Source organism: Podarcis muralis, chromosome 16 (assembly GCF_964188315.1).
Source record: "Podarcis muralis chromosome 16, rPodMur119.hap1.1, whole genome shotgun sequence".
NCBI lineage: Eukaryota > Metazoa > Chordata > Lepidosauria > Squamata > Lacertidae > Podarcis > Podarcis muralis.
The window spans coordinates 15,695,559-15,722,383 of record NC_135670.1 but is presented as its reverse complement, the minus strand read 5'-3'; the positions used below and the strand labels follow the sequence as shown (position 1 = coordinate 15,722,383).

Sequence of the window (26,825 nt, the reverse complement as noted above, 5' to 3'; positions counted from 1 at the left end):
GAGGTCACCTGCGCTGTCCCCTTGGCATTGCACCACGGGGGAGGGCAGAGCCCCTGCTTTGCCCGCTGGCGTCTCCAGGCAGGGCTGGGAGATCGTCCCCTGCCAGTCAGTGCAGGCGGCACTGAGCTAGACGGATTAGCGGTCTGACTCGGTATAAGGCAGCTTCCTACACCCACAATGCAAGGTTGGCTGGGCTTCCCAACCCAAAGCCTTCACTGCTCTGCTCTGCTTTTCTTTTCTTTTGCGCGATGGAGTTGGTCTTTAATTGTACCCGCCCGGCGACCCGCTCGATGTTTTTTTCCTTTGAGATCTCGCCGCTGCTTCCTGTTACTTGGAAGAGGAGAATAATAACCTCCATCGCCCCCCTCCGATGCACCACTCTTAATCGCATCGATGCTACACATTTTATTAAGGCCAGCCGTTTAATTGACATTGACGCTGACCTTTGCAGGGGAACAGGGAAGAAACAGGTGGATTGACACTCGCGCCGCTCTTTTTGCGGGCAGGTGATTGCTGTTAAGCAAGCAAGCGCGCACCCATCTCATCTGCAAATATATATACTGTATATATATCTGTTGAGCGCAAGGATTAATGCAAGGGAGCACTTGCTTGCCTGTGCATTTAAGCTGTTGCAGCCTCCCCTCCTCGTGGCGGCTGCGGCTGTCCGAGCCGCTCTCCGGGGGGAAGAGTTGAGTTGCGAGATGAGCGATAATGGGCCCATTAATCCATTTAGGCGCTGGCGATTAGCGCTGTCTCATAACAGGCCTGGGAAGGGAGGCAGGCCGGAGGGGAAGTACAAGAGAGTGCTGGTTGGCATCACCCTTGTGGATTTTCTCCCCAGGTGATTCCCATCTTGCAGGTGGAGGCGGTTAGGCAGGCAGCCAGATCCTGTGCATCAGTCCTTTTGCCCAAGGAAGCCTGGCTTTGCCTAACACCGCCTAGTGGCAGAGGCAGCCTTTATTTATATAGCTATCCTTCATTTGGATCAGCAGTTCCCAAACTTTTGAGGGCCACTATGCCTTTCGTTCCATAAACTCATCCCCAGTGCTTCCTCCCCTATAAAAAGCATTATTCAAAATATCTGTTTGCACAACCCACTAAGGAAGATTATAACACAGTAAAATTCAAAGCAGTAACAATTAATTGCATATTTATTCAACATCCAAATCAAACTATTTGCTTTAATGAATTCAACAAAATTTATGAACTTGATCCAGTGAGACCCGCTTTTCAAAGTCTGACACCTCCACACACACCCCACTACCCCCTTGCCTCTTGGTGCCCACCTAAGTAATCCTACCACCCCACCCCACCTGCCACTACTGCCACTTTGGGAACCACTGATTTAAGATTTTTTAACAAATGTAAAGACCACAGCAATTAGCCATTAAAGCGGTGGACAGGGTAGAAACAATGAAATGCAGGAATACAGGCTCTAAGAAGAATAAAATCAATTGATCAAAAGAACATGGGTAGGCAACCTAAGGCCCAGGGGCCGGATGTGGCTCATTTGCCTTCTCAATCCGGCCCCTGGACAGTCTGGGAATCAGTATGTTTTTACATGAGCAGAATGTATCCTTTTATTTAAAATGCATCTCTGGGTTATTTGTGGGGCATAGGAATTCGTTCATTATTTTTTTTCAAAATATAGTCTGGCCCACCACATGGTCTAAGGGACGGTGGACCGGCCCACGACTGAAAAAGGTTGCTGACCCCTGCTCTAGAACACTAAAACCACCCATACAAACTCTAAAAGCAGAAGCATTTCATCAGCAGTTTCCACTCGGCCTCCTCAGCTTGCAGAACTGGCACTGTTACAGGTGCTACGTAATACTCATTCCACATTTGTAAGAAACTGATCTTTTAGTGCAGCAGCACCTACACTTTGGAACTCCCTGCCTATTGACATCAGGAAGGCTCCTTTGCCACACTCTTGTTGGCACCTGCCAAGCTTGCCCAGACACGGTAGAATGTTGGAAGTGTGTTTTAATCTTTTAGCTCCTCACTGATTTCAATGGTTTTTTAAATGTTTTAAATAACTGTTTTTGACTGTTCTTACTGGTTGTTGCTTTTTTTTTTACAATGAAGCAGTACAGTGGTACCTCGGGTTAAGTACTTAATTCATTCCGGAGGTCCGTTCTTAACCTGAAACTGTTCTTAACCTGAAGTACCACTTTAGCTAATGGCGCTTCCTGCTGCCGCCGCACCGCCGTCATGCGATTTCTGTTTTCATCCTGAAGCAAAATCCTTAACTTGAGGTACTATTTCTGGGTTAGCGGTGTCTTTAACCTGAAGCGTATGTAACCTGAAGCGTATGTAACCCGAGGTACCACTGTATATGAACTTTATGACTAGGTTACACACATCTCGTAAAACCCTTCTAAAACAAACAAACAGAAAATGCCTTTGAACCAGGCCTAGAGGACTGCAGTGGCCCTTTTTCCTTCAAGAGATCGAAAATAAATGCTCTTATACCAATTTGTGGGGCAACCACAGTTGGGAAGTTGTAGGAGAGTTGTCCAAAACTCTCCTGGCGACCAGGCCTGCTGGCTGCCAAAGGCTGCAGAACAGGTAGGTCAGTGTGGAGACAGCAGGCCTCCAGGTACCCTGGTCATAAGAGCATAGGAAGAGCCTGCCAGATCAGGCCAATGGCCCATCTAGCCCAGCATCCTGTTCACAGAGCAGAGATGCTCTTAATGGTAAACTTACATGCAGGCTTTAAGCATGAGAGCCCTCTCCCCTCCTGCAGTCTCCAGCCTTGCTACCTCCACCATAGAGGCAGAGCCCACCATCATGGTTAGTTTGCCCTTTCCATGAATTTGTCCAGTCGCTTTCAAGCCTCACACACTCCACCTTCATTTCAAAGGACGGGTGGGCACAGAGATCAAAGGGACAGAGACAGTTTGGGAATCTGGAGACTGCCTCCCCTATCTGCCTTAAAGCCATACAAGCCTCTCTATAATAACTTGAGTTGCACCTTGTCTTCCAACCCCTTGGCAACCCATTTTTCTCCTGGCTGCTGCTGGCTGCCCCCTCCAAGTGTGCTCCCTTTGCCATCTCCTTCTGAGCAGCTGTGTGGATTGGGCCCAAAGGGGACAGGGCAGGCAAGTGGGCATCTTGCCCGAAGGTGCTTGAGAACCTGGAGCCAGCCCTGTTCAGCTGAGCAATAGCTGGCTGCTAGCATATCATATTTCCCTCCCACTGCACCCACTCACATCCTCTGCATCGGTGGCTTTGTCCTTCCTCCTTAACTGAACTCATTAGGCATTTCACAGGAAGAAGAGTTGCCCTATGGAGCAACTCCAGGGCAAGCCAGGGATGAATCTGGCAGAACTTGCAGGCTCCCTGGGCGCTGACCCGTGGGCAGAGATGACGAAACTTTGAGGTTGGAACGTGCAAGAGAAAAGGCCCTGGCTCACCCCAGAGTCTGCTCTGGATTCCAAGAAGCCATCTGCAGATTCATAGTATGATAGATACTAGAATCATGGAATTGTAGAGTTGGAAAGAACCCTGGTACCAACTCCCTGCATATGCAGCTGTCCCATACGGGGATCGAACTTGCAACCTTGGTGTTCTCAGCACCATGCTCTAACCAACTGAGCTATTCAGGCACATCCAGAATAACTTAAGAAGAGCCTGCTGGGTCAGACCTAGCGGCCACCTAGTCCAATATCCTGTTCTCACCCGGGTCTCCCAGGTCCAGCATTCTAACCGCTATATTATATATATGCTATTTTAACACCCTGTGACTTATAACTGGAAGCGGCATCGATCCTGTTTTTTGCAAATGTTTCTTTGCAGTATATAAATCTTTTAAAATGAAACGGTGCTCTTTGCACGCACTCAGAGGCAATCTTTATTCATGTCCAGCTCCAGCGCTGGCACTCGGAGGCTGAGTCCAGGTAATCCTGACTCAAAGCAAGTGTTTGTGTATGTGGAGTGTCTAGCTATTTGTCACTGCACTCCTCAAATTGTGCAACAGAAACAAGCTCTGCATCATCACATGCCTGGAGGAGAGACCTGGAGGAAATCGCCCCCATTGGAGAAGCAGGACAGGGTGTGTGCCATTGTTTGTTTGTGAGAGAGGGACAGAAGCAGTTTCTAGGAATTTGCAGCCCAATGGCCATTATTCAGGGCACAGGGGAAGCGGGGCAATGGCCTCCTGCCTGGCAGGAAATAAGATGGTTAAATCATGAATCATTAACTATTTGTGTTTTGCTCTTTCTTCCTCAGACGTAAGTAGGTCAATCTTTTTGGGGGGCGGGCAGGACCAAATAAGGCACCCTCAGTTTATTGTGTCTTTATATTGATTAACTGGGGGAACCCTTGCATAATGTGCCTGTGTCTGTGGGGTGATTGAGGGGAGAATCCCTCTAACCTGCCTCTCCAGTCAGAAAGAAAACAGGGAGTTGGGGGGGGGGCTTTAACAGGGGTGGGACAAGGAATCTCTTGTTCTTTAGCTCCAATATCTATAGGAAAAGGGAATGTAATGAGACCCACACACTGCCAAATGCATTTGAATCAGAGCCAACCCTATCATTAGGTATGAGGTATCCACCCTTGGGCAACTGATTCTGAGAATCCTGGAAGGGCAGCAAGTTCTTTTTACCTCAGTAACATAGTATTATGCTTGTGGGATTTTCTGCATCATGTGGCAAAACAGCTTGCTGCTGGTCCTGGACGTGATGCCTTGGGGAGGGAAATCTGTTGCTCTCTTCATATGGTACATTTAAAGTGCTAGGATACCCAATTTAAACTGCCATGGCCTCCCCCCCCCCCAAGAATCCTGGGAGCTGTAGTATGTTAAAGGTGCTGAAATTTGTTAGGAAGCCACCATTCTACAATTCCCATAATGCCCTGTGTAGAGGAATGGATTGCTAACCACTCTGGGAATTAGACTTAGAGGATCATAGAATTGTAGAGTTGGAAGGGACCCTGCGAATTCTAGTGCAACCCCCTGCAATGCAGGAATATTATTCACCTCTCCAACCAGCTATCCAATTATTTACCTATCCAACCAACTGAGCTATTCTACCCTGAACATGTACCGTAGTTTTCGCTCTATAAGACACACCTAGATTTTAAGAGGAGGAAAACAAGAAAAAAATATTCTGAATCAAATGTTGTTGAAGAGGCTTTGCGCGGCTATCCCTGAAGCCAGGACAGCAAGAGGGATTGCTGCGCAGCGATCCCTCTTGCTGTTCTGGCTTCAGCGATAGCTGCACAGCCTGCATTCGCTCCATAAGACACACACACATTTCCCCTTACTTTTTAGGAGGGAAAAAGTGCGTCTTATAGAGCGAAAAATACGGTAGTTCCGGGGGTGGGATAGGGGGTCTCCTAAGAAATCTCAGCACACCCTTAACAAACAACAGCCCTCAGAATTCTTTGGGGGAAGGCATGGCTGTTTAAAGTGGTATCATGGTGCTTTAAATGCTTGATGTGAATGTGGCCATTGGGTTGGGCTAGACAACCCTTGGGGTCCCTTCCAACTCTACAATTTTACTCTCCAGTTGCATCTTTCTCAGCAACTGGGCACTGCATGCTGCTGCAGACCAGCAAGAGAGCAGGTGTCTGTTCACACATATACACCCATGCGCACAGTCCTAGCCACAGCCACCCCAATGGTCTGGTGGTGACTGATTAACCCACCTCCCCAACCTCCCTCCACATCCTTCCTCCTGGCATAAAAGGGCACCCTGCGCTTGAGACAAAGGTAACGCCAAGAGGAAGGATGTCTCCTGCCAAAGGCCTGCGTCGCCTCTCCCTCTGCCCCAAGGGCCCCGTAGCTGCTATCCCCTTTGGGGACCTGCTGGAGAAAGTGGGCAGCATGGGCCCCTTCCAGTTCTTTTCCGTCCTGCTGCTCACCTTGCCAGTCCTGCTCCTCGCCAGTCACAACCTGGTGCAGAACTTCAGCGCCGCCTCCCCGGAGCACCGATGTCGCCTGCCGTCGCCGGCCAACACCTCCCATCACGGTCACCCTCTCTTTCTGGACCAAAGCATTTGGCCGGACAGATGCCACCGCTTTGCCGTCAGGCTGGCCCTTGACGCCAATGGCTCCCTGAGCCAGGATAGGGACCCTGAGCTGGAGCCATGCCAGGACGGCTGGCAGTATGACCGCAGCACTTTCACCTCCACCATCGTCACCGAGGTATGAATAACATTAACACCCTTCCTCCGAAGAGGCAGGGTAACACACCTGGCTTCTCCCCACTTTTTATGATCACAACAGCCCTGTGAGGTAAGTTAAGTGGAGAGAGAGGATGGCTCAAGTGAGCGTCATGGTTCCATGGGGATTTGGAACCAAGGTGAGAGCTAGTGGTGGTGTGGTGGTTAGAGGGCCAGCCTAGGACCTGGGAAAGACCAGGGTTCAAATCCCTACTTGGCCGTGAAGCTCACTGGGTGACTTCAGGCCAGTCCCTGCCCCTCAGCCTAACCTACCTCAGAGGGTTGTTGTAATGATTAAATGAGGACAAAATGGGGAGGAGAAGTATGTGGGCCACTTTGAGCTCCTTAAACAATATGGGATAGAATCAGAGAGTTGGGGCCCTGAGGGTCATCTAGTCCAACCCACTGCAATGCAGGAATTTTGATATGCAGATCCCTATCCAATTTGAAACCATACCGGACCCTGCTTAGCTTTGCGAATAGGATAGTTTTATTGCTGTGCCACTATATAAATAAATAGCCCCATGACTCCCTGTCTCTAGCCCAATACTCACTTTGGAACCCCAGGCAAGACCCAGTTCCAAGTGACAAATATGGGTGGCCTCAAAAGATTATGTCACAGGGAGACCGCAGGGAGGGTGACAACAGACAAGGAGGGAAGGCTATCAGATGCCAAGGCAGCCTGGCAGCCCAACTTGGAGGCAGCTTTGAAATGACCCAGGAGGCGATGCACCTGTTTACCCTGGCCTTTGACACCAGTGTTTTGTTTATTTGTTTTATTGCATTTCTATCCCACAATTTTTAACCAAGGAGCTCAAATTGGCAATCTGGGTTCTCCTTCCCTCATTTAATCCCCCACAACAGCAACCCTGTGAGGTAGGTGTCTGCCTTCCATCAGGGTCACACACCCGGTAAACTTCACAGCCCAAGTGGGGATTTGAACCCCTGTCTCTTCCAAGTCCTAGTCCAACACTCTAACCACTACACTGCCCTGCCTTCAGGACCCACCCTATTACAGTATTGTGAATGCAATGTGTTTCAACTGTTTTTCATTCTGAGTTTTAAACTGTTGCAACCCTCTCTGGGACTTGGTGAAGGGCAGGTAATAATAATAATAATAATAATAATAATAATAATAATAATGGGAACTTGAGTGGGGTTTTCACCCCAGTCTCCACCCACTCCCCTCCATTGCATGCTTCCCACAAGGACCAGTATGACACCTCATGTTTCACTGATCTCCCCCTCCCCAAAGGCTGCCTCACCAAATCTGTCTCCCTCTCTCTTCCCTGCAGTGGGATCTGGTCTGTCACCTACAACCCCTCAAGAGCCTGGCTCAGTCCCTCTTCATGGGAGGGGTCCTGGTGGGAGCCTTCATCTTTGGAGACCTCTCCGACAGGTAAGAAGCCAGCCTGCTCGCCTCACCTTGTTCTTCAACTGGGTGGTCCCACCTCCCTCAAAAACCCCAACCTCTCCTTCTGGATCTGTCGGCTTGAATAATCGTAACACACACACACACACACACACCCTTACCTCTCCTGGACTCAAAGAGACCATTCAGCTGACAGTCAACAGCTCCTAGCCACAACGGCTATGCTCTGCCTCCAACGTGGAGGCAGCAATGCTTCTGAATCCCAGTTGTTGGAAACAGCAGGAGGGGAGAGTTGCTCCTGTGTTCGAATCCTGCTTGAGGGTTTCCCATTGAGGCCACTGGCCAGATCCATCAGGTTCTTCTTGTGTTCTTACAAGTGTCTTGTGTTCTTACAAGTGTCTCTAGCTTGCTCCCCATAACACTCCAAATCACAATCTGTGTCAGAGGTGGGGAATTGGTGTGTTTCTGGACTGCAGGTCCCATTGTTGTTCTCTGTGGGCCTGGGGCTGGTGGGAGTTGGGGTGCAGGCACACCCAGAGCGCCACAGGCTCCCTAGTGGCATCAATAACCCAGCAATGGGAATCCTGCAACGTTGCTTGATGGGCCTGTACTGTAATTGATTCACAAGCCTCACTTAATCATTATTAGGTTGACAGGAAGAGCAGAACAATGTGAGACCTGCAACTGGGTCATTTAAGGCCAAAGTCCCACATGCTGGTCCCACGAGGGCCAGTCAGGTGCCTTAGGGAGCGTGATCCAAAGGGCCGGCCCAAGAAATGATGCTGCCTGAGACCAGAGACAAGATGGCTCCTCCTCTTCTTCCAAGAATGAAAGATAAGCAGGCTGCCAAGCTGCCAATTAAGGTCAACTTCCTCCAGTATACCAGAGAGCCGGTGACAATGACCTTGTTCACACACCATGCCTATAAAGAGCTATCCTGCCACTTTGAACAGTTATGGCTTCCCCCAGAGAATTATGGGAGCTGTGGTTGGCTAAGGGTGCTGAGAGTTGCTAGGAAACCTCTACTCCCCTCCCAGAACTACAGTTCCCAGAGTCCGCCGTGAAGAGGGATTGGATCTTAAAACCACTCTGGGAACTGTAGTTCTGTGAGGGGAATGGTGGTGGGGTTTCTTCCTGTCAGCAGCAACCTGTCAACACCCTTCACAAACTACAGCTCCCAGGATTCTTTGGGGGTAGTAGCCCTGACTGCTTAAAAGTGGCACAACAGTGCTTTAAATGTATGGTATGGATGTGGCCTAGTTTCAGGGTTCAGAACAGGCATACAGTGGTACCTTGGGTTACATACGCTTCAGGTTACATACGCTTCAGGTTACAGACTCCGCTAACCCAGAAATAGTGCTTCAGGTTAAGGATTTTGCTTCAGGATAAGAACAGAAATCGGGCTCCCGGCAGCAGAAAGCCCCATTAGCTAAAGTGGTGCTTCAGGTTAAGAACAGTTTCAGGTTAAGAACGGACCTCCGGAACTAATTAAGTACTTAACCCGAGGTACCACTGTACACTGCTCTGCCTACTCCCCCCCCCCCCAAAGTATGGACCGCCTGAGGCAGCAGGGCTCTTCCTAATGCTGAACTGTGGTTACTTGAAAATGGAAGTGGAAGGTACCAATTCCACAGCCTATGCCAGAGGAGGAGAGGGGAGGCCTGAGCACACAAGGCCTGTTGCAACCCATCCCTCATAGTCATACGAACCCTCCTAATATTATTTCTTTATTGAGAGTATTTATACCCCACTGTTCAGCCCAAAAGGCTCCCAGAGTGGCTTACATGCTACTGTTTAAATGCAATCAGTCGCTGCGCCTGCAGGCTTACAATAAATTAAAAAAGACACGGCACACAAGGGAAGGGGGAAAGGGAGGGAAGAGGAAAAAATCAAGCTCAGGCACCGTTGTTCTTCTAATGACCAGCTAGACCAGTTCAGCAACTTCCTACATGCTGCCTACAAGGCATTTCCCAGAGCTGACCATTGATATCTTGGCTGTACAGGTTTGGGCGCCGTCTGATCCTCATCTGGTCGCTGCTGCTGGTCGCTGTCACGGGGACAGGGGCTGCCTTCTCTGCCACCTTTGCCACCTACTGCATCTTCCGCTTCCTAAGTGGCGTGGGCATCTCTGGCTTCCTGCTGAACTACGTCTGCCTCAGTGAGTGCCACTGGTTGTGCCCTAGAGACAACCTGGGATGATGGTGGAGGGGATGGAGGAGAACAACACCCTCCCTGCTCTGAGGAAAAGGCCTTTGCTGAAGCTGGTCTTTGCTTCAGGGGTGGGGGAAATCTCCCATGGGTGCCCCTGGCATTTCCCCATTTCTCTCTCCACAGTTGCTCAGCTCTCTGGGGTCAAGGGCAGAGGAGGGTCTTCTCCATCACTTTTGTCACCTGATATTAAATGTCAGGGACTGAAAATGAGGCCTTGCCTGTGCAGAGCAGGTGTCCTGCTGCAGACCAATTGCCCCTTCCCATAATGTTTGTCCATCTTGAGATAGCCAGTGTGGTGTAGTCATTAGAGTGTCGGACTAGGACCTGGGAGACCAGGGTTAAAATTCCCACGAGGCTATGAAGCTCACTGAGTCTGACCTTGGGCCAGGTAATGCTTCTCTCAGCCTAACCTACCTCACAGGGTTATGGGGATTAAATGAGGACGAGGACCTGGGAGACCCGGGTTCAAATCCCCACTCAGCCATGAAGCTCACTGGGTGTGACTTTGGGGGCCAGTCACTGCTTCTCCCATCCCAACCTACCTTGCAGTGCTGTTGTGGGGATTAAATGAGGAGAGGGAGAACAGTGTGTACCACCTTGAGCTTTGATAACAACAACAACAACAACAAATTTGTAGACACCCTATACCCTCAGGTCTCAGGGCAGCTTACAAGATAAAATCACAATATAAAAACACAAAATACATAATAATAATAAAAACAAAAACCCAATAACCCCCCAACACATTTTAAAAGGGCATTGGATATGTGATATAAATGCAATAAGTAATAATAATAAACCTGTTATTTTAAAAAAAAAATCCACCAACCAATATTCTCCATGTATAAGCACACAGCTAGAGACATTGTTGAACCGCCTTGGTTCCTCCAGGTCCAGCTCCATATTCAGACTTTGGGATTTCCTGTTCTCCCTTCCCCAGGCCTGGAGTGGGTGCCCACCAAGCATCGTGCCACGGTGGTGGCCACACAGAGTTACAGCAGCACAGCTGGGCAGGTGCTCCTTGCCGGCCTGGCCTATGGCCTCCGCGACTGGCGCTGGCTGCAGCTGGCCATCTCCGCACCGTTTTTTGTCTTCTTCGCCTACTCTTGGTGAGTTTGGAGTCCCAGCCCCTGTGGCTGAAATGGAGAAGGGGAATGAAGAGCAAAAGAGCACAGGAGCTAGGCTGCATCAACAGAAGTAGAATGTCCAGATCAAGAGAAGTCATATTACCGCTTATTCTGCCTTGGTCAGACCCCATCTGGAGTCCTGTGTCCAGTTCTGGGCACCACAATTTAAGAAGGATGTTGACAAGATGGAAGGTGTGCAGAGGTGGGCGACCAAGATAATAAAACCAAGCCTAAATGGAGGAGAACGGTTAAGTGAGTTGGGGTTGATTAGCCTGGAGGAGAGGAGATGGAGAGGCAATGGGATAGCCATCTTCAAATATCTGAAGGGCTGTCACACAGAAAGTGGGAAACGCTTCTTTTCTGCTGTCAATACGTATAAATGAATAGATGGCCAGTTTCAAGCAAGTCCTGGGATTCCTCCTCAGGTGGCTACCAGAATCAGCCCGGTGGCTCCTTATGAACAATGAGCGGGAGGCCGCCCTCCGCAACCTGAAGCGTGTGGCCAAGATCAATGGGAAGGCAGCTACAGGGGAGGCCGTGGTTCTGGAGGTGAGTGAAGACCCTGGTCATCTTTGGTTGCAGCATGTCCCACCGCCAAGGCTCAGTCTGGCAGCTGAGCATTCGTGGGTCCTGGTGGAAATACGTTTCAGGCACACATCCTACTGTGTTAGTGTCACGCAACATTCATGTGTGGTTTGGGCAGCTACTGGCACCACACTCAGAAATGCAGTGGACCCTCCTGCCCAGAAGAGCCTTGGGTCCCAGACCATTGTCTAAGCTCGCTGGGGATGAAGGGTTTTGTAGACCAACCACATCTGGGGACCCAAGGCTGAAGATGAACACTGGCCTAGGAGATGGGAAAGGAGAGAGGGGGAGATCAAAGATCACCCCACAGATATTTAGTTGCTGACAGTCCTGAAAAGTGGGGCAGGGTCGCTGAGAGTGGGTTTGGGCCCTAGCGAATGTTTTCCAGGGTTGGACCAACTAAGAATCTTTGCAGGGGATAGAAAATAAAATGTGTGTTCACAGTTTTTATGATAATACTTATTGTTACATGCCTCCTCAATCCCTCAGCAGTGTGAGCAGTGCTGGATTTACGTATAAGCTAAACAAGCTATAGCTTAGGGCCCCACTCTCTTGCCCCCCCAATATACTTCTTCTTAATTGTATTTCACTATTAATATACTTCTTCTTAATTGTATTTCAGTTCAACAATTACTTTGATAAAATACATATTTTGTTATATTCAAATGGCTTTAGATACCTATTTGGTCCATAAATTGCCATATAGCATATATTCAACACAAAAAGAGCAACAATCTGTTGTTGACAAAGGACAGCTGGACATATAAAGGGCCCCATTACCTTCAGTAGCTTAGGGCCTCATCAAACCTAAATCTGGCCCTGGGTGTGAGAGTCCAGGGGTCTTGGTCCTTACCCAGGGTTCATTTTTCCCTTGGAAATGAGGCACAACAGAGACTGTGGTGTCTCGGCCATGATATCCTCTTCCCCCTACCCAGTGCACTGAGATTTCTTGCCTTCTGTTCCTCCTCAGATGTTGGAGACCGAAGTGGCGAACAGCACTTCAAAGAGGGGCTCCCACTCCTGCTTGGACCTCTTCCGCACTCCAACCCTGAGACGCATCTCTTGCTGCCTCATGTTGATAAGGTACCCCAAGAGGCTTCCAGAATGGGCTGGGACAAAAAACAAACAAACCAGGTGGGGTAGGGGGCAGAAGCAGATACAGAAAAAGGGTGGGCAGTCTCAGGCCATGTGTAGGCATCAGGACTCCCCCTCTCCCAGCTTGAATATGTCCCTGATCTGCGATGATGCCTTTTACATCCATGGATGGAGAAATAGGAGGAACCTCTGGCCTTGGCATGGCTGCAATGTAGCCTCCTATACAAAAATAATAGCCACATCCAACTGGCCTGCCCACTTTTGCCTCTAGCCTACAAACAAACAGCATGTGGACCCCGAAGGGGTGCCTACAGGGGGAAGCAGACCTTGGGAGGTCCTCCACCACTGATGTAGAATGAGAGGACCAGACCTCCCAAAGGTCCGCTGCATCTCCCGGCGACTCTGCCAGAATGCTGGCCATCTCAATGCAAGGGGTGAGCCTCCCTCTGACCCCCTTCCTCCTTCTCCCCACACAGCTTCTCCATCAACCTGGCCTACTTTGGCCTCTCCATGGACCTCTCTGTCTTTGGCCTGGACATCTTTGTGGTCCAGCTCTTCTTTGGGACCATCGACCTGCTGGCCAAGATGGGCTGCGCCCTTTTGCTGGCATTCTTCGGCCGAAGAACCATCCAGAGCCTCTCCCTCATCCTGGCTGGAGTTTTCCTCTTGCTCACCCTCGCGGTACCCTCTGGTAAGGAGCAACCTCTGGCTGAAGGGGCTGGGCGTGGGGAGGCTTCTTCTGGAGCAGTCAGTTCACAGCCGAGATTCCAGGACAGGATCCTGCAGCAAGAGCCTCTGAAAAACCATGGGTTTGGCTTTCCCACCCTGTGCAAGCTGGGGGGGCAGAGATTTGGCTACCAGAGAGTGGGGTTAGGGGTCTGGGGTGGGGGTCCGTGTGCCCACCGCTACCACACCGTACAACTGGGATGCGTCTTCCTATGAGGAGCAAGAATTCTGACTCGCTTGATTCGGATTCCTGTATTGCCGGGGGCTGGACTAGATGACCCGTGGGGGTCCCTTCCTACTCTAGAATCATGATTCTAACCTATTTTTCCTCTTCTCCCCCCTATTTGTTTCTAGAAATGTTGACAGGCCGCCTGGCCCTTGTGGTGCTAGGGAAAGGCTGCCTGGCGGCCTCCTCCATGTGCCTGTATCTCTATGGCGGGGAGCTTTTCCCAACTGTTGTGAGGTGAGCTCAGCACTGGGCAAGGATGAAAAAAGTGTGTGCATGTGTGAACTGGATCTTGACCCTGGGAAATAGTGGCTGCCCCTTAGAATCAGCTCCTGCTCCCTGTTTTATTAGAGTGTCAGCCTTGGACTGGGGAGGCCCCTCCTCAAATCTCCACACAGCCTTCCTGGGTGACCTTGGGTTAATCGCCACATCTCAGCCTAATGTACCTCACAAAGGACAAAAAACAGGTGGAAGGGAACCATGTGTGCTACCTTTAGACTCTTGGAGGAAAGGACGGTTATAAATGTACTCAGTATTTTTTTGAGTAAAAAACAACAATGACAACAGGGTACTGGTACTCAGATATTGATAAAAACCAAGGGTGCCACCATAAAATGGCTGCCACTGGCAGCAAAAAAAGAGACAGGGGCGCAAAGTGGTGTTGTCCAAACCCCTGAAATTGAATAGGTTTGTATGAATGCTGGTACTCGGTACAGTTCTGAATACTGTCAGAAAAAAGGCCTTTGATGTATTCAAAAACAATTTTAATAATAATTTTATTATTTGTACCCCGCTCATATGGCTGGGTTGCCCCAGCCACTTTGGGCAGCTTCCGACACGTAGAAAAACATCAAGCGTTAAAAACTTCCCTATACAGGGATGCCTTCAAAAAGTTGTATAGAATAATAATAATAATAATAATAATAATAATAATAATAATAATGGATCAGGGGTAAGATGGAGAATCCATGAAAAGGGATGTTACTCAACCCTAGCCTTGAGAAAGTGTTGGTTGTTTTTATTTTTATTACATATTTTGTGGTTTCATATCTTGATTTTGTTCTGTGAGACCCCCAGGTATAGGGTGGTATATAAATTCTAATCATCATCATCTAATTCTGATATGTGCATGTCAAAGCGTTGCAGGCAGAGAGCCTCAAGTCCCAGGAGAGGCAGGTGCTCTGTCAGATCTTACCCCTGCTCTTTTCTTTGGCAGGCAAACGGGCACCAGCTTCACCATGGTGATGGCCCGTCTGGGTGGCATCGTGGCCCCAGGGGTGCTGACGGCCGGCGACTTCCAGCCCTTCTTGCCCCTGGTGATATTTGGCGTCACTCCCATTGTCTCCGGCCTTGCCGCCGGTTTCCTTCCCGAGATACACAACCTCCCCCTCCTGGATACGGTAGAAGAAGTGGAAGAAAGGTGGGTCTTGTTTTCTCTCCTCTAGGTGTGTGTGGGAGTGTCTAGGACCACCAGCCGCTTCTTCCCATAAACCAGTGCCCCTCTACCCTACCCTAGGCAGAAAGTATTATTCAGAATAGCCGACCCCCTAAAGAAGATAGCAACGCGATAAAATTCAAAGTAGTAACAATCACACGTTTATTCAAAATCCAATTAAAATTATTTGGTTTAATTAATTCAACAAAATGGATGGACTTGATCCAGTGATGCCAACTTTTTGAAATTTGATACTTGCCTCCTGCACCCCACACCCCACCCCACTGCCCTCTTAGTGCCTCCCTAGGTAATTCCACTGCCCCCCAGCAGTTTCATGGAGGACAGACATGTCAATGGCTGCAAGCCATGATGTCTCAGCTCTGTCTCCACAATCAAGAGGCGGCAATGCTTTTGAGTTTGCTGGAAGCCACAGGAGGGGAGAAGGCTCTTGTGCACGGATCCTGCTTGCAGGTTTCCCACAAGCATCTGGTGGGCCGCTGTGAGAACAGGATGCTGGACTAGATGGGCCCCCTTTGGTCAGATCCAGCAGGCTCTTAAATTCTTAATTTGAGAAAGAAAGAAAATCCATGGCCATTGATATACAGTACAACACAATATCCTTTTACAGCAATAATTGTATCAATATACAGCCGGACAAAATGTTTCTCTGTGTATACTGTTAAACACTAATCGATTTCTCAAAAGCTTTCTACCCACACAGCTGTTCTCACAATCTTTCCCTTTCACCAACCACCACACCTTTAATAGGGCTTTTTTCTTTCTTTATTACACATCCTTATGCACAACAGCCAGTATTAGCCAAACACACCAGTCTTAGTAACAATCATAATAGCAGCCGACAACAAATAATAATAATAATCAAAGCCCCTCTCCCTTCTTATTATGATGGGGAAAGCTTGTTTTATCAACCTTGAACATCCAATCTGGAGGAAGAGTCCTATGTGACACAAAAGCTGGTGCTCTGCACTTCAATGAGCAGTTAATGGGAATAAAATGTGTTATCTCGCCTCCCTCCTGTCTGCAGCTGCTTCTGTAGGGCCAAATGCAGCTGCTTTGGTCTCTTCCGGATTTTCCGATCACATGCTCTTTCCTGTCTCATTTCAAAATGATTCTCTCTCCCTCTCCCCGCACCTCACTTTAACATCCTTCCTTCATGCGCATTGAGCTCAGCTCTGTTCATATTCTATTCCCTTCCCAAAAGGCTGCATTTCCCCCTCTCCTCTTCCTCTCTTCCTCTAACCAATAGGAGTATCTGCTTTTAATACTGTTGAATGTCATGTTCCTAGAGCCAGACGGAAACCCAAAGCAGTTCTCAAGGAGACGCAGGAGAAGAGCAGGGCTCAAGTCGTCTGGTCGACATACTTCTGAGCTTCAGATGTACGAGAAACAGGATCGTTCTCTGGGAGACAGCCTGGGCAGGCGGAGCAACATTCCTTACTGGAGCTCAGCCTCTTTCGAGGGACTCTGTAGTGCATGGGACAATTAGGCTGCGGACATCCATATCCCAGAGAGAAATGGAACCTTGAGGAACACCTTCCTGCCTCCTTGCCCACCTGTGCAAGTGAGCTCACTGCCTGAGGCCCTCCTCCGAGTGCTTCCTCCATCTGAAGTGAGGTGGGAGGCGAATGGAGGAAGGACCTTCTCAGTGGTGGCCACTCATTGATGGAGTCCTCTCCCCAGGGAGGCCTGCCAAGCCCCTGCTTTGTAACCTTTGTGGCGCCAAGCAAATACCTCCCCAGAGAGCCAGTGTGGTGTAGTGGTTAAGAGCGGTAAACTCGTAATCTGGTGAACCGGGTTTGTGTCTCCGCTCTTCCACATGCAGCTGCTGGGTGACCTTGGGCTAGTCACACTTCTTTGAAGTCTCTCAGCCTCACTCACCTCACAGAGTGTTTGTTGTGGGGGAGGAAGGGAAAGGAGATTGTTGGCCGCTTTGAGACTCCTTGGGGTAGTGATAAAGCGGGATATCAAATCCAAACTCTTCTTCTTCTTCTTCACTCCAGCTTTTTAAAACTTTCAATGGTGATGCTATTGCTGCCAGTTTTATGGTCTGTATTTAAAGATAATAATGATTCAGCAAGCATCAAAGCGGGCACTCTGCCTTTCTCACACATACAGTCCCCTTGTCATAACCAGCCCTGCCCGACTATTTCTCCATCTTGGTTGAAATACCTTTTTGTCATTGGTTGGGCAGAAAGTTGGATGTGGAAATTGCAGAGACTGGGATGAATTTTCTCACTGTGGGATTTGAGAGACTGGTGGGATGGGAGGTGTGACTTATCCCCGAAAGTGACAGATGGAAAGGCCGTTGGAACAACCCCAAGACTCTACACATACCTGCCTGGGGGAGACAAATCTCAGAGGAATACAAGAAGAGAGGCCTCCCCCCTGGGTTGACAGATTACCCAGCCTTTCTTGACTTGCTTGCACGACTGCTCTGCACAGGGGCTTTGCTTCCAGAACGTGCCCTGAGCACTATTTATTTTGTGTCTATGTTAGTTGATTGTTAATAAATAAACAGTTGCATTTGTTATCTGGTGGAGATGCCAAGTTCTTGGGAAAGCATAAAATTGGGGAACTACAAAGCATTAGAGCTAAGTAACATTAAACACTGGTGCTCTTTCCACAATGGGCATTTGCTGTGGAATAGTCACACTTTGTGTACTCCCTTTTTACAGGGCATCTGCACGACATCATGAACAAAGCATATCCCTCTCACGTTTTTAGCTCTCCCTCCTCACTGACTAGTTATGGCCCACATAGATTGCTCTAGACATTTCTCTCTCTGTGGTCTGTTTCTTCTCTCTAGGAATCAACTCTGTCACTTAACCCCTTCACTTTCTAAACAGCACTGCGTTCATATTCTCTCCTCCTCTCCACCGCCCAATTTCAGGGGACAGGGATTCATGACTGGGAGTACTTAACACCATGGTTGCCCAATGAAAATCAGGGCCCTCCCCCACCCAACATTTGGGGCTGGGGAAATATTGGCTACAAAATGTTATTTGGGTTCCAGAAGTCTGGAAGCAGAGCTGCTATTCCATTTATAGTTCAAAGCAGATTAGCAAGGATTAGGCGCTGCTAAATTGTCAGTGTGTGAAAGGATCCTTTGTAAGTTTCACCTGCTGAGCGTTATGAGTCCCTTATCTCAGGTGTCCTCAGTAAGACAGTACTGGAAGACAGTAGCCAAAGGTAGCAATGCAGAACCCTGTTCATACCTCTAAACAAAAGAAAAAGAAGAGCTGCAGAACTGAAGGGAAGCACTACATGTCCTCTGCCACTGGTCAGTGGCACAAAGCCCACGCAGAAGGCTGCCTCCCTCACTGCCCAGGAGGAACATTAAGGCAATGATGGGACCAGTATGACCTCATCCACTAGCCAGAGAAGGAGCAGGGAGCAACTGGCCTCCCCTCTCCATGCAATCCCTGCCACAAAGAAGACTTACATCTAACACTCATTTTCCTCTACCTTCCTTGTTCCTTGTACAGTGGTACCTCGGGTTACATATGCTTCAGGTTACATACGCTTCAGGTTACAGACTCCGCTAACCCAGAAATAGTGCTTCAGGTTAAGAACTTTGCTTCAGGATGAGAACGGACCTCTGGAACGAATTAAGTACTTAACCTGAGGTACCACTGTATGATGCTTCTATTACACTGGGAGTCAGTAGCCGAGTCCGGTCTTGGCTTTTAATATCTGTAGAGCTTTGGAAATTTTAGGTGCTTTATAAACGTTAAATACTGCTAGCGGGGGGGGGGGCTAGCTGGAAAGCTAAATGGTGTCCTAATTCTGTGTCTCTGATTGTCCTGGGACAAAATCTAAGCAGAGTGGATCCTATGGACGTCTAAACAATAAGTTTTATACAGTCTCATCAGGGTGATGATCCAAGGAATATGGGGACCGAAAAGCAAATCTGCAAGGTTAGATCTTCAGGAAGACATAGACAGAGCTCTGTCTGAGGCTTTATTTATTTTTCATTTATTTTTAACATTCTAGAACCATTAATCCTTCTGAGAAATCCACTGAACCATGCCTTTCTAGGCCTGGTCTTAGCCCTCCCTGCTTGATGCTGGTCAAAGATTTACTTGGGAAAGTTACCAGTCTGCTTAGAACCAGAGTAAACATGAGCTGGAGGACTGGGGGAGGGCAGAATCCGAGCTGGTGTCTCTCCTCTCCTGTGGGCTGCAGAGAACCTCTTTCCCAGTTGCCCTGGTCTTTGTCCAGCTGGTCAAGCTGACAGCCCTGGTGAACCTCATGGCTTCAGTACAGTGATCACTTACCTATCACCAATAAAAACTGGGGTAGGCTTGCCTAAATGAAAATGTTTTTAGCAGGCACTAAAAAGGGGACAGTAAAGGTGCCTGCTTGATATATCAATAGGCAGGGAGTTCCAGAGGGTGAGTGGTGCCACACTAAAAGACCGAGTTCTATAAATAAAAGAGCGGTATTATGTGGCACCTGTGCCATTGACAGTTCTGCCAGTTTAAGAAGCTGAGTGGGCATATGTGGGGGTTAGGCAATCTCACAAATAAACTGACGCCAAGTTGTTAAGGGCTTTATATATACAGATAGTAACACCTTGAACTAGGCCTAGCAGAACTTTAGAGCAGCCCAGCAAGGGGAGTCTGCAAGATGAACTGAGCAAGCTGGGTGAGGAGCAACATGAAAAGTAAGAGGCAACACTATAGAATTTTATAAAATCATGCATGGAGAAAGGGGAGTGCTTTTTTCTAGAAAAAAAAGGTGCCTCTACTCACCATGAAGTTGTTACAGTAAGCGCCACACTTTTAACATATCCTCTGGTGTACCCTGGTCTTTTCTAGATAGCTTCCTGCTTTTTGTATCAACTGCAGAATGATGGCCTTGTAGCAGCCATGGTGCCAAATATTTGGTAGGGTTGGACCGAGTAAGAGGAGGTCCTACCATCCTGATGAACATCAGTGATGAAGTTGTCTGTGTAAACAGAGACGATCTTCATGAAGTTACTGTAAGATTCACCTAAGAGAATCCTTTCACATTCACTTGAAGATATTAAAATTGTGCTTAAAGCATGCTTTAGAGGAAGTAGTTCGTAAGGGACTACCGTAAAATTTCTTGATATTCACGAAAGCCATGAATTGCTTCCCTTTCATCTAAGCGAAACTTTTGTGCTAGTTTTCTGATTTCAGTTTCACCAAAGGTTATTTGCTTTCTAAGCCAATATTTGGAATTGAAAACCTTGGCACATCCAGGCAAATCAGCAGCATCTCCTTCAAGTATTCACTTTCTAAGAGTTTCTTTCAGACTTTCATAGAAAGCAGATGAACTTATTCTATGTCATTTTTGTGGAGCTTAGTCCTTTTGAACTTCTGATATTTCTAGGCACTCAAGATGAGTGATTAATGAGCTTAAAATTCATCTTGCTGTTGTATCTTGTAAACTCACTCAAATCTAGGAAAAGACTTATTGGAGCCGAAATTTTAGGAAGAACTATGCAAACAATAGCAATCAAAGTTGTTCTGTTACCCGCAGCTGTTGATTCATCAATAATTAAGGACATTTTGTTCTTAAGAGTTCACTATGTTGCTTATTAATGTTTTTCTCATTTCATCTGCAATATGGTTTACAATATTGATGCAAGCATTTGTAGAGTGAAGGATACAGCCCATATCTAGGTCATTAAGTTCCTGTAACTTTATTTCATCTTCAAAGTTGTTAAACGCTTGATTTTCTTTGGCAACTTTATAAGCAGTTCAAAACACTTTGGCTGTTAACGTATTTATAACAAAAAAGGGTGTTTAAGATGTGATGTTTTAAACAAAGATCAGAAGTAGATTCAATACTGTGTGCTGCCTCTTCAGCCTTCCTTTTTTTACTAACTGGCATAAAGTAATTACTTATTTTACTCACAATGAGTATATAAGCAGGTAGTAAATGGTCTATAGATGAAAATTAATCATAAGCAACATAAATACCTGTGAAATTTAAGTTTAAGCAGTGCCCCCTAAGAGAAACAGCTTGCTTCCCTACCCAACTGCTGAACCTTCAAGAAAAAGCACTTTCCACTTACAAATTATAGGAGAAACGTAATCCAGAAATTCTGTCGTGATTCCAAATTGCTTACTTGAAAATTAACTCCCTCAAATTAAAAAGACACTTCGGAGGAAATACATTTAGAATAGGGAGCATCCCCCCCCTTTCATACAAAAGAGGTAGGACAAGGCTTCCCCACCCAAACCAGTCCTACATATTTATAAGGCATACTGTATTATTTTTTTACCCATGGTGCCACCACTACTGTTTGACAGGGGGAGCTATTTTATTGCTCTCTCCAACTTTCCTGGGGGAATTGAAATAAGGAAACCTACACAATATTCCAGGAAGCTTGGGCTAGTGCAGTGTTCCCCATACTTGAGACTCCAGCAGTTTTCGGACTACAACTCCCATCATCCCTAGCTGGCTAGACCAGTGATCCGGGATGATGGGAATTGTAGTCATAAAAAAAAAACCAACACCAACCCGACAACAGCTGGAGACCCAAGTTTGGGAAACACTGGGCTAGTGGCAACTGAGGAAAGGCCACGTGGCTGCGGCAAAAGAGCATCTTCTTTCTTTGCCTAACCCATAGGGATCCTTTTAATGCGCCCCCTTCAGAAGGGCCCATTTCATAAACCTGATTCTTCCTTCCACGCTGCACCCCTTATTCTACACCCGCAAGCAAGAGGCAGCCTTCGTGTGACACCCCATTCCCTCACGTCACAGCTCCTGCTTTTTAGGGGGGGCGCAGAACCGACGCAATTAGTTAAGTATTTTTATTTCCTTACTTGATTTGGGGGGGGGGCACAGCTTGCGCCCCCCCCGCTATGCCTGGCTTCCTCCTCAGCCCCCCTCTCCAAATCAAGTGAGGAAATAAAAATACTTAACTGACCAATTGCGTCGGTTCTGCGCCCCCCTAAAAAAATCTATAAAGCCTACCCCTCCCTAAAATAAATATCCTGGCTATGCCTACAGCCAAGAGGTGACCGGAGGCGATTGACAGAAACTCCCTCCCCGCAAGCGATGAATGAATCAATTTATTGCAGTCACAGATCAGAGATGCGGATTGTGATAGAGATGGCTGAGGCTTCTGTTTCCCGCGCTTTTTTTTAAAGGGACAACTTCCTGTTTTCGGTCCATTTTCCTTCCCATGGCAAAATTTGACAGAAATGCTGCCAGGGGAAATAAAAAAGGTGATAAGAGAAAAGCTTTCCCCCCTCTCTCGGAGCCCTAGAATTTGAGGACATCCAATGGCGCTGAATGTTGGAAGGTTCAGGGCAGAGCAAAGAAAGGCCTTCTCCACGCAGCGTATAGTGAAACTATGTTGTACCTCTGCTTTGAGGGAGCAGCACACCACTATAAAGAAAAAGCCTACATCCCTCACTAATGTTTACATCCTTTATGGATGTTAATACATACAGTATAGCGTGGGAAGTGTTCCCGGAAGTTGCCTATCCACAAAGCTGTGCGGGTTACTCTGTTCAGCTTCCCTTGTATAGAGATACAGGGGACTTATTTCGCGCTTGCGCATCTCCACAACGGGGACTTATATCACGCCTCGCTGGGGGTTGTGTGTTTTCCTTTCTTCCCCCTTCCGCGTCTTATCCCCGCCCCGAGCGCGACGTCACCCACCCCCCGCTGCTGCTCGGCGAGCCAATGAGACGAGCGCAGGAGGGCGGCGGGGCCAATGAGCGCGCCGGGCCGCCAGCGGGGCCGGGCCTAGGGGGCCAAAGAAGCCGGGCGCGGAGCCGGGGCGTCAAGTGATCGTGGCGGCCGGGCGAGAGGCCGCCGGGGCCGGCCATGTCGCGGTGGTTCTTCCCGTGGTCGAGCTCGATCAAGAAGCGCGCCTGCCGGTACCTGCTGCAGCACTACCTGGGACATTTCCTGGAGGAGCGGCTCGGGCTGGAGCAGCTCAGCCTCGACCTCTACGCTGGCGCTGGGAAGCTCAGCCGCATCCACCTCGACGTCTGGGTGAGGCTTACGAAGCCCCAGGGAGGGTGCCTCTGCCTCGAGCCCGGCCTTCATGGGTCTCCCCACCCCCGGGAGTGGGAGGAAGGGCAGGCCAGGAAGGGTACCCCAGGCAGGCAGACAGGCAGTCCCACCGGTAAAGCACTCCAGCCCTCTTCGCAGGTGGCTGTGGCTGAGCGGAGGGGCTGCCTCTTGCTCTCCACTCGCAGCCGCCCCGCTTGTCACGGCCTACCTGGCTGTCCTTCCTCGGTCAAGCGCCCTCCTCTTATGAGTTATAAATATCTGCCCCATAATATGTCGTGCCAGCTGGGCTTCCCAAGGAGAATAAGGTGGCATCGCTGGGGCACTTCCTCCTGCCCGCAGCAAACCTCAGGTGGGGTGGCTGGCCCAGGAGTTCACATGTCTCTCCAGCCTCCCATGTTATCCTCATAACAGCCCGGTAAGGCAGGGTTAGAGAAAGGGAGTGTGAGTGCCGGTGAGATGGGGTGACTGACCCAAAAGCTTCCCCCCACCCCACGTTGTCTTCACAACAGCCCTGTGAGGCAGGTTAGGTGGAAGGTGTGTGCACTGGAGTAAGGCCACCTAGCGAGCTTTGTGCCTGATTTGGGATTTGAACCTGGGTCTTCCCAGCCCTAGCTAGACATTAAACATTACATTTTTAATGCTGACACCTGCCTTGGGATCTTAGGGTGAAGGGCAGGTGATTAATAAGAATACAACACCACCACACTGGCTTTCCGTAGAACACACTGAGCCTCTTCTTCAGTGGGCTCCAGGAAGCCCCCCGCTAAAAGTGTGGGCTTTCCCTCCAGAGTTATGTTTCTTGCTCTAGCTGGGGTTGGGGTAGGTGTGGGGTGAGTCTCCCCACTCCCCATTGTGGAATGATGTTGGGAGCCAGCAGGGTTTTCTCTTTATTTTACTTGGGCCTAGTTTTGTTTTGCTATGTTGGTGGGAAAAAAATACTTTCTATTGAACCTTACTATAGTATGACAAGCTTCATACTTTTCAGTTCCTTGGGTCTGGAATTCTGTGCAAAATGGAAATTGTTATGAGTATTAATAATGCATTTGTATGCCAAAAGCTTCTGTCATAATACAGTTGATTAGAGTTAGACTATTAAGGTGCCACCAGCCATTGTTGCTGTTGTTGAGAGAGGGAGGGAGGGACTTCCTCTTAGAAGCACATGAGTTCTCGATAAGGTAACTAACAGGTAGATCAACAACCACTTTGAGCATTTCAACATGTAACCATTGTCTTGACGATGCCAGATTATCCTCTGAGCAGGAAGAGGGACAGCCTGCCTTACTGCACGGGGATTGATGTTGTCATTATTACGTATTATTACAATTACATAAGACAGTTAAAAACAACAAATACATTTAAAGCTAGACTAAAAGTTTAACAAAGTGATAATTACCCATTTATCCAGCTGGGAATGCTTGTTGAATGAAAATGTCTTCAACTCTTTCCAGAAATTGCAGATATAGTGGGTGCCTGTTGTATTTGGACAGGAATGGGATTTGTGGCTAGGGCAGTGGGGCATCTCTGGGCCCTCCCAGTAGCCTTGGACTCCTGACTCCCATCGCCAAAGCCAATGTCCAGGAATGATGTTGCAATCCAGACACATCTGGAAAGCCACATGCCGTGTCTCCTGTTCGGAGGTGCAGTGCTGGGGGGAGCGAATGCAAGCTGATGTCTATTGCTGACCCTGGGCCCAGTGTCAGAGCTGGCCTTGCCCCACCACCCTTGCAGTGGGGCACTCTCCTGGAGGAATGTGCTCTGGGTTTCCTTTACAGGTTGTTGTTGGGCTGAGCTTTTGCCAGGCATTTCCTGCTGGTGGCTGAGCACAGCTAGCCTTGCCCTGCTTAGTGGCAGTGGAGCAGACTTCTGGCCTCTTTTCAGTGATGTCTGCCCTTTGATAACTGGGGATGGGGCTTAGGCAGATTGATGGCAGCTTGGTGGCCAGCTCCTCCTTAGCATGCTGAATCTCCCAGGTTCAATCCCTGGCATTTCCAGGTAGCACCAGAAAAGACTCTTGTCCGATAGCCACTGCTTGTCCAGGCTGACAATGCTGTACTGTGCTTGGCATGAGGCAGCACCCTAATTGCCCCTCCCCACCTCCACTTCATCTTGCCTTGTTGTAACCAGGTGCCTTGGCCTGTAATGCAGCCCACTTCGTTCCAGCCTTTGAAGAGGCATTTGGGGCTGTGGGCTGTGATGGAGGGCTTGGGATGAACAGTGGGTGTGCTAGTGCAGATGACCCAGCTTCTCAAGTGCTAAACGGGGGAAAGCTTGCACTACGATAGGAAGCCCAGGTAAGGCGGCCACTAAAGGCAGGAATCCTAGAACGGTGATGTTGGAAGGGACCCCGAGGCTCATGTAGGTTGGCTTTTGACCAGCCTTCAGCCATTGTTTGCTCCCATCTCAGGCAAATGGGCATCTTGTTGGAAGCACATTGTGAGAACCGTCTCATTCTTTTTCAAATAAAAGGGGGCATGTAAACAAGGAAGTTAGTGTTTGGGATCTGCCTAAAAGGAAGCTCTGTATGCAGGCATTCCCTGGGAATTCTCTGCCAGTCTATGGAGCAGGCAAGGTGTGATCACTCCCCTTGAGACCCTTCGGCCACCCGGCCGTAGTTGCAGTCCTGGTGGCAAATCAGTGGGTTTCCCCACCCCACATCTCCAAATGGGGAGGATGGTTGTTACTCCAGAACAAACAAGCCTCTGAAGTAGGCGGCTGTGGCTTGTCGTCGGCCTGTCTTGTGATGGAGTGGGGAGGTGGTGCTGTTCCCAAGGCTGTTGGTGCTGTGATCCACTATCCTGCTCTGGAGAAAGGCCAGCTGTCTATAATTATCCTCGCAAGTCACTGCCTCCTGCTCCCCTGCTGTCCTTTCACATCTTTCCCCCAGTTTCTCCCCACACCTCCTCCTCCCTGTTCTTAGCTTTTCTGCAAGAAGTCGCAAGATTGTGCTGAAGGGAGCTTGCCTGACTCTTTTAGCCCAAGCAGAATTTGGGTGGCTTAGGCAGGCCTAGGTCCTTTGGGGCCCTATTCCCACTTGCTTCACAGCCTTCCCTGCCCTATCCTCCTGCTAGGGTGCAATCTAGAATGAAGCCCCCTCTGCCTCTGTTTCAGTACAGGACACAGGGTTAGGGTGATGTGGATGCTCCCTGCTGGGGCAGTTTCCTCTGGCTCAGAGGCAATCCTGCAACTCTCAAATTCCTCTTCTTGTTTATATCCTGCCCTTCCTCCCAAAGGAACCTTAGTCAGGGGAGTGCCCCCAAAGGTGTGTGATAGAGAGATTAGGGGGGTTCTTGCCCAATGGATCTCAGCAGCTTCCTGGAGCAGCAAGACAGGATGGGAGGTATCAAGTAGCCTGAGGAATTCTGGCTTGTTTGTCTCCTGGACTCACATGCTTCCTCACCACGTCATTGCTGTTGCCTCACTGGCATGGCTGATGCTAGACTCACAGCTGCAGAAGTCCCAGCCTGTTTTCTCTCAAGGAAAGCCTGCTTGGGGAGGGGGGGGGAGAGAATTATCCAGGGCATCTCTGCTGTCAGGAGAATAAGAACATAGGAACATGAAGAGAGCCTTCCTGCTGGATCAGGCATTTGTTCTCACAGTAGCCACACAGATTTTTCTGCAAAGCTTGCAAAGCTGGGTGCAACAGCAACACTCTTTGCTCACGTGTGACTTTCATTCGGAGATAGACTGCCCCTGGCGTTGGAGGCAGAGCGTTGGCCCTCACGCCTGGTAGCCACAGGTAGCCTGTCCTCCATGAATTTGTCAGATCGTGTTTTAAAGCCATACAGGTTGGTGGCCTCACTGCCTGCTGCAGGAGGGGGCTCCATAGCTTAACTGTGCGCTGTGTGAAGGACTTTC

At 48.9% G+C, this 26,825-nt stretch overlaps 2 protein-coding genes and 1 long non-coding RNA gene across 9 annotated transcripts in view; 2 read left to right on the top strand and 1 right to left on the bottom strand.

Annotated features, from left to right (window-relative positions):
- The first annotated feature begins 1,242 nt into the window (after window positions 1-1,242).
- LOC114587134 (solute carrier family 22 member 6-A-like) lies at window positions 1,243-17,548 on the top strand. Its single transcript, XM_028711093.2, has 10 exons — window positions 1,243-6,151; window positions 7,464-7,567; window positions 9,544-9,698; window positions 10,692-10,860; window positions 11,304-11,427; window positions 12,434-12,546; window positions 13,035-13,249; window positions 13,639-13,747; window positions 14,727-14,930; window positions 16,253-17,548. Exons 1-10 carry the CDS (start codon window positions 5,735-5,737, stop codon window positions 16,332-16,334), a joined length of 1,692 nt encoding a protein of 563 aa, XP_028566926.2. The 5' UTR covers window positions 1,243-5,734; the 3' UTR covers window positions 16,335-17,548.
- Window positions 15,084-24,554, bottom strand: LOC114587135 (uncharacterized). Of its 5 annotated transcripts, none has more exons than XR_013391001.1 (3): window positions 24,364-24,554; window positions 19,721-19,916; window positions 15,084-15,506 (listed from the first exon to the last, which is right to left on the bottom strand). It is a non-coding gene; the product is annotated as an uncharacterized LOC114587135 (long non-coding RNA). The 5 variants fall into 5 exon arrangements; XR_013391002.1 differs by lacking the exon at window positions 24,364-24,554 and adding an exon at window positions 23,179-23,391; XR_013391004.1 differs by lacking the exon at window positions 24,364-24,554 and adding an exon at window positions 22,398-22,557.
- ATG2A (autophagy related 2A) overlaps window positions 22,655-26,825 on the top strand; it is a 37,648-nt gene continuing 33,477 nt past the window's right edge. For all 3 annotated transcript variants that reach the window (XM_077920454.1, XM_028711089.2, XM_077920453.1), the window contains exon 1: window positions 22,655-22,949. In XM_077920454.1, the coding sequence (XP_077776580.1) occupies window positions 22,779-22,949 (171 nt within the window). In that variant the 5' untranslated portion in view covers window positions 22,655-22,778. The remainder of the gene's footprint in view (window positions 22,950-26,825) is intronic.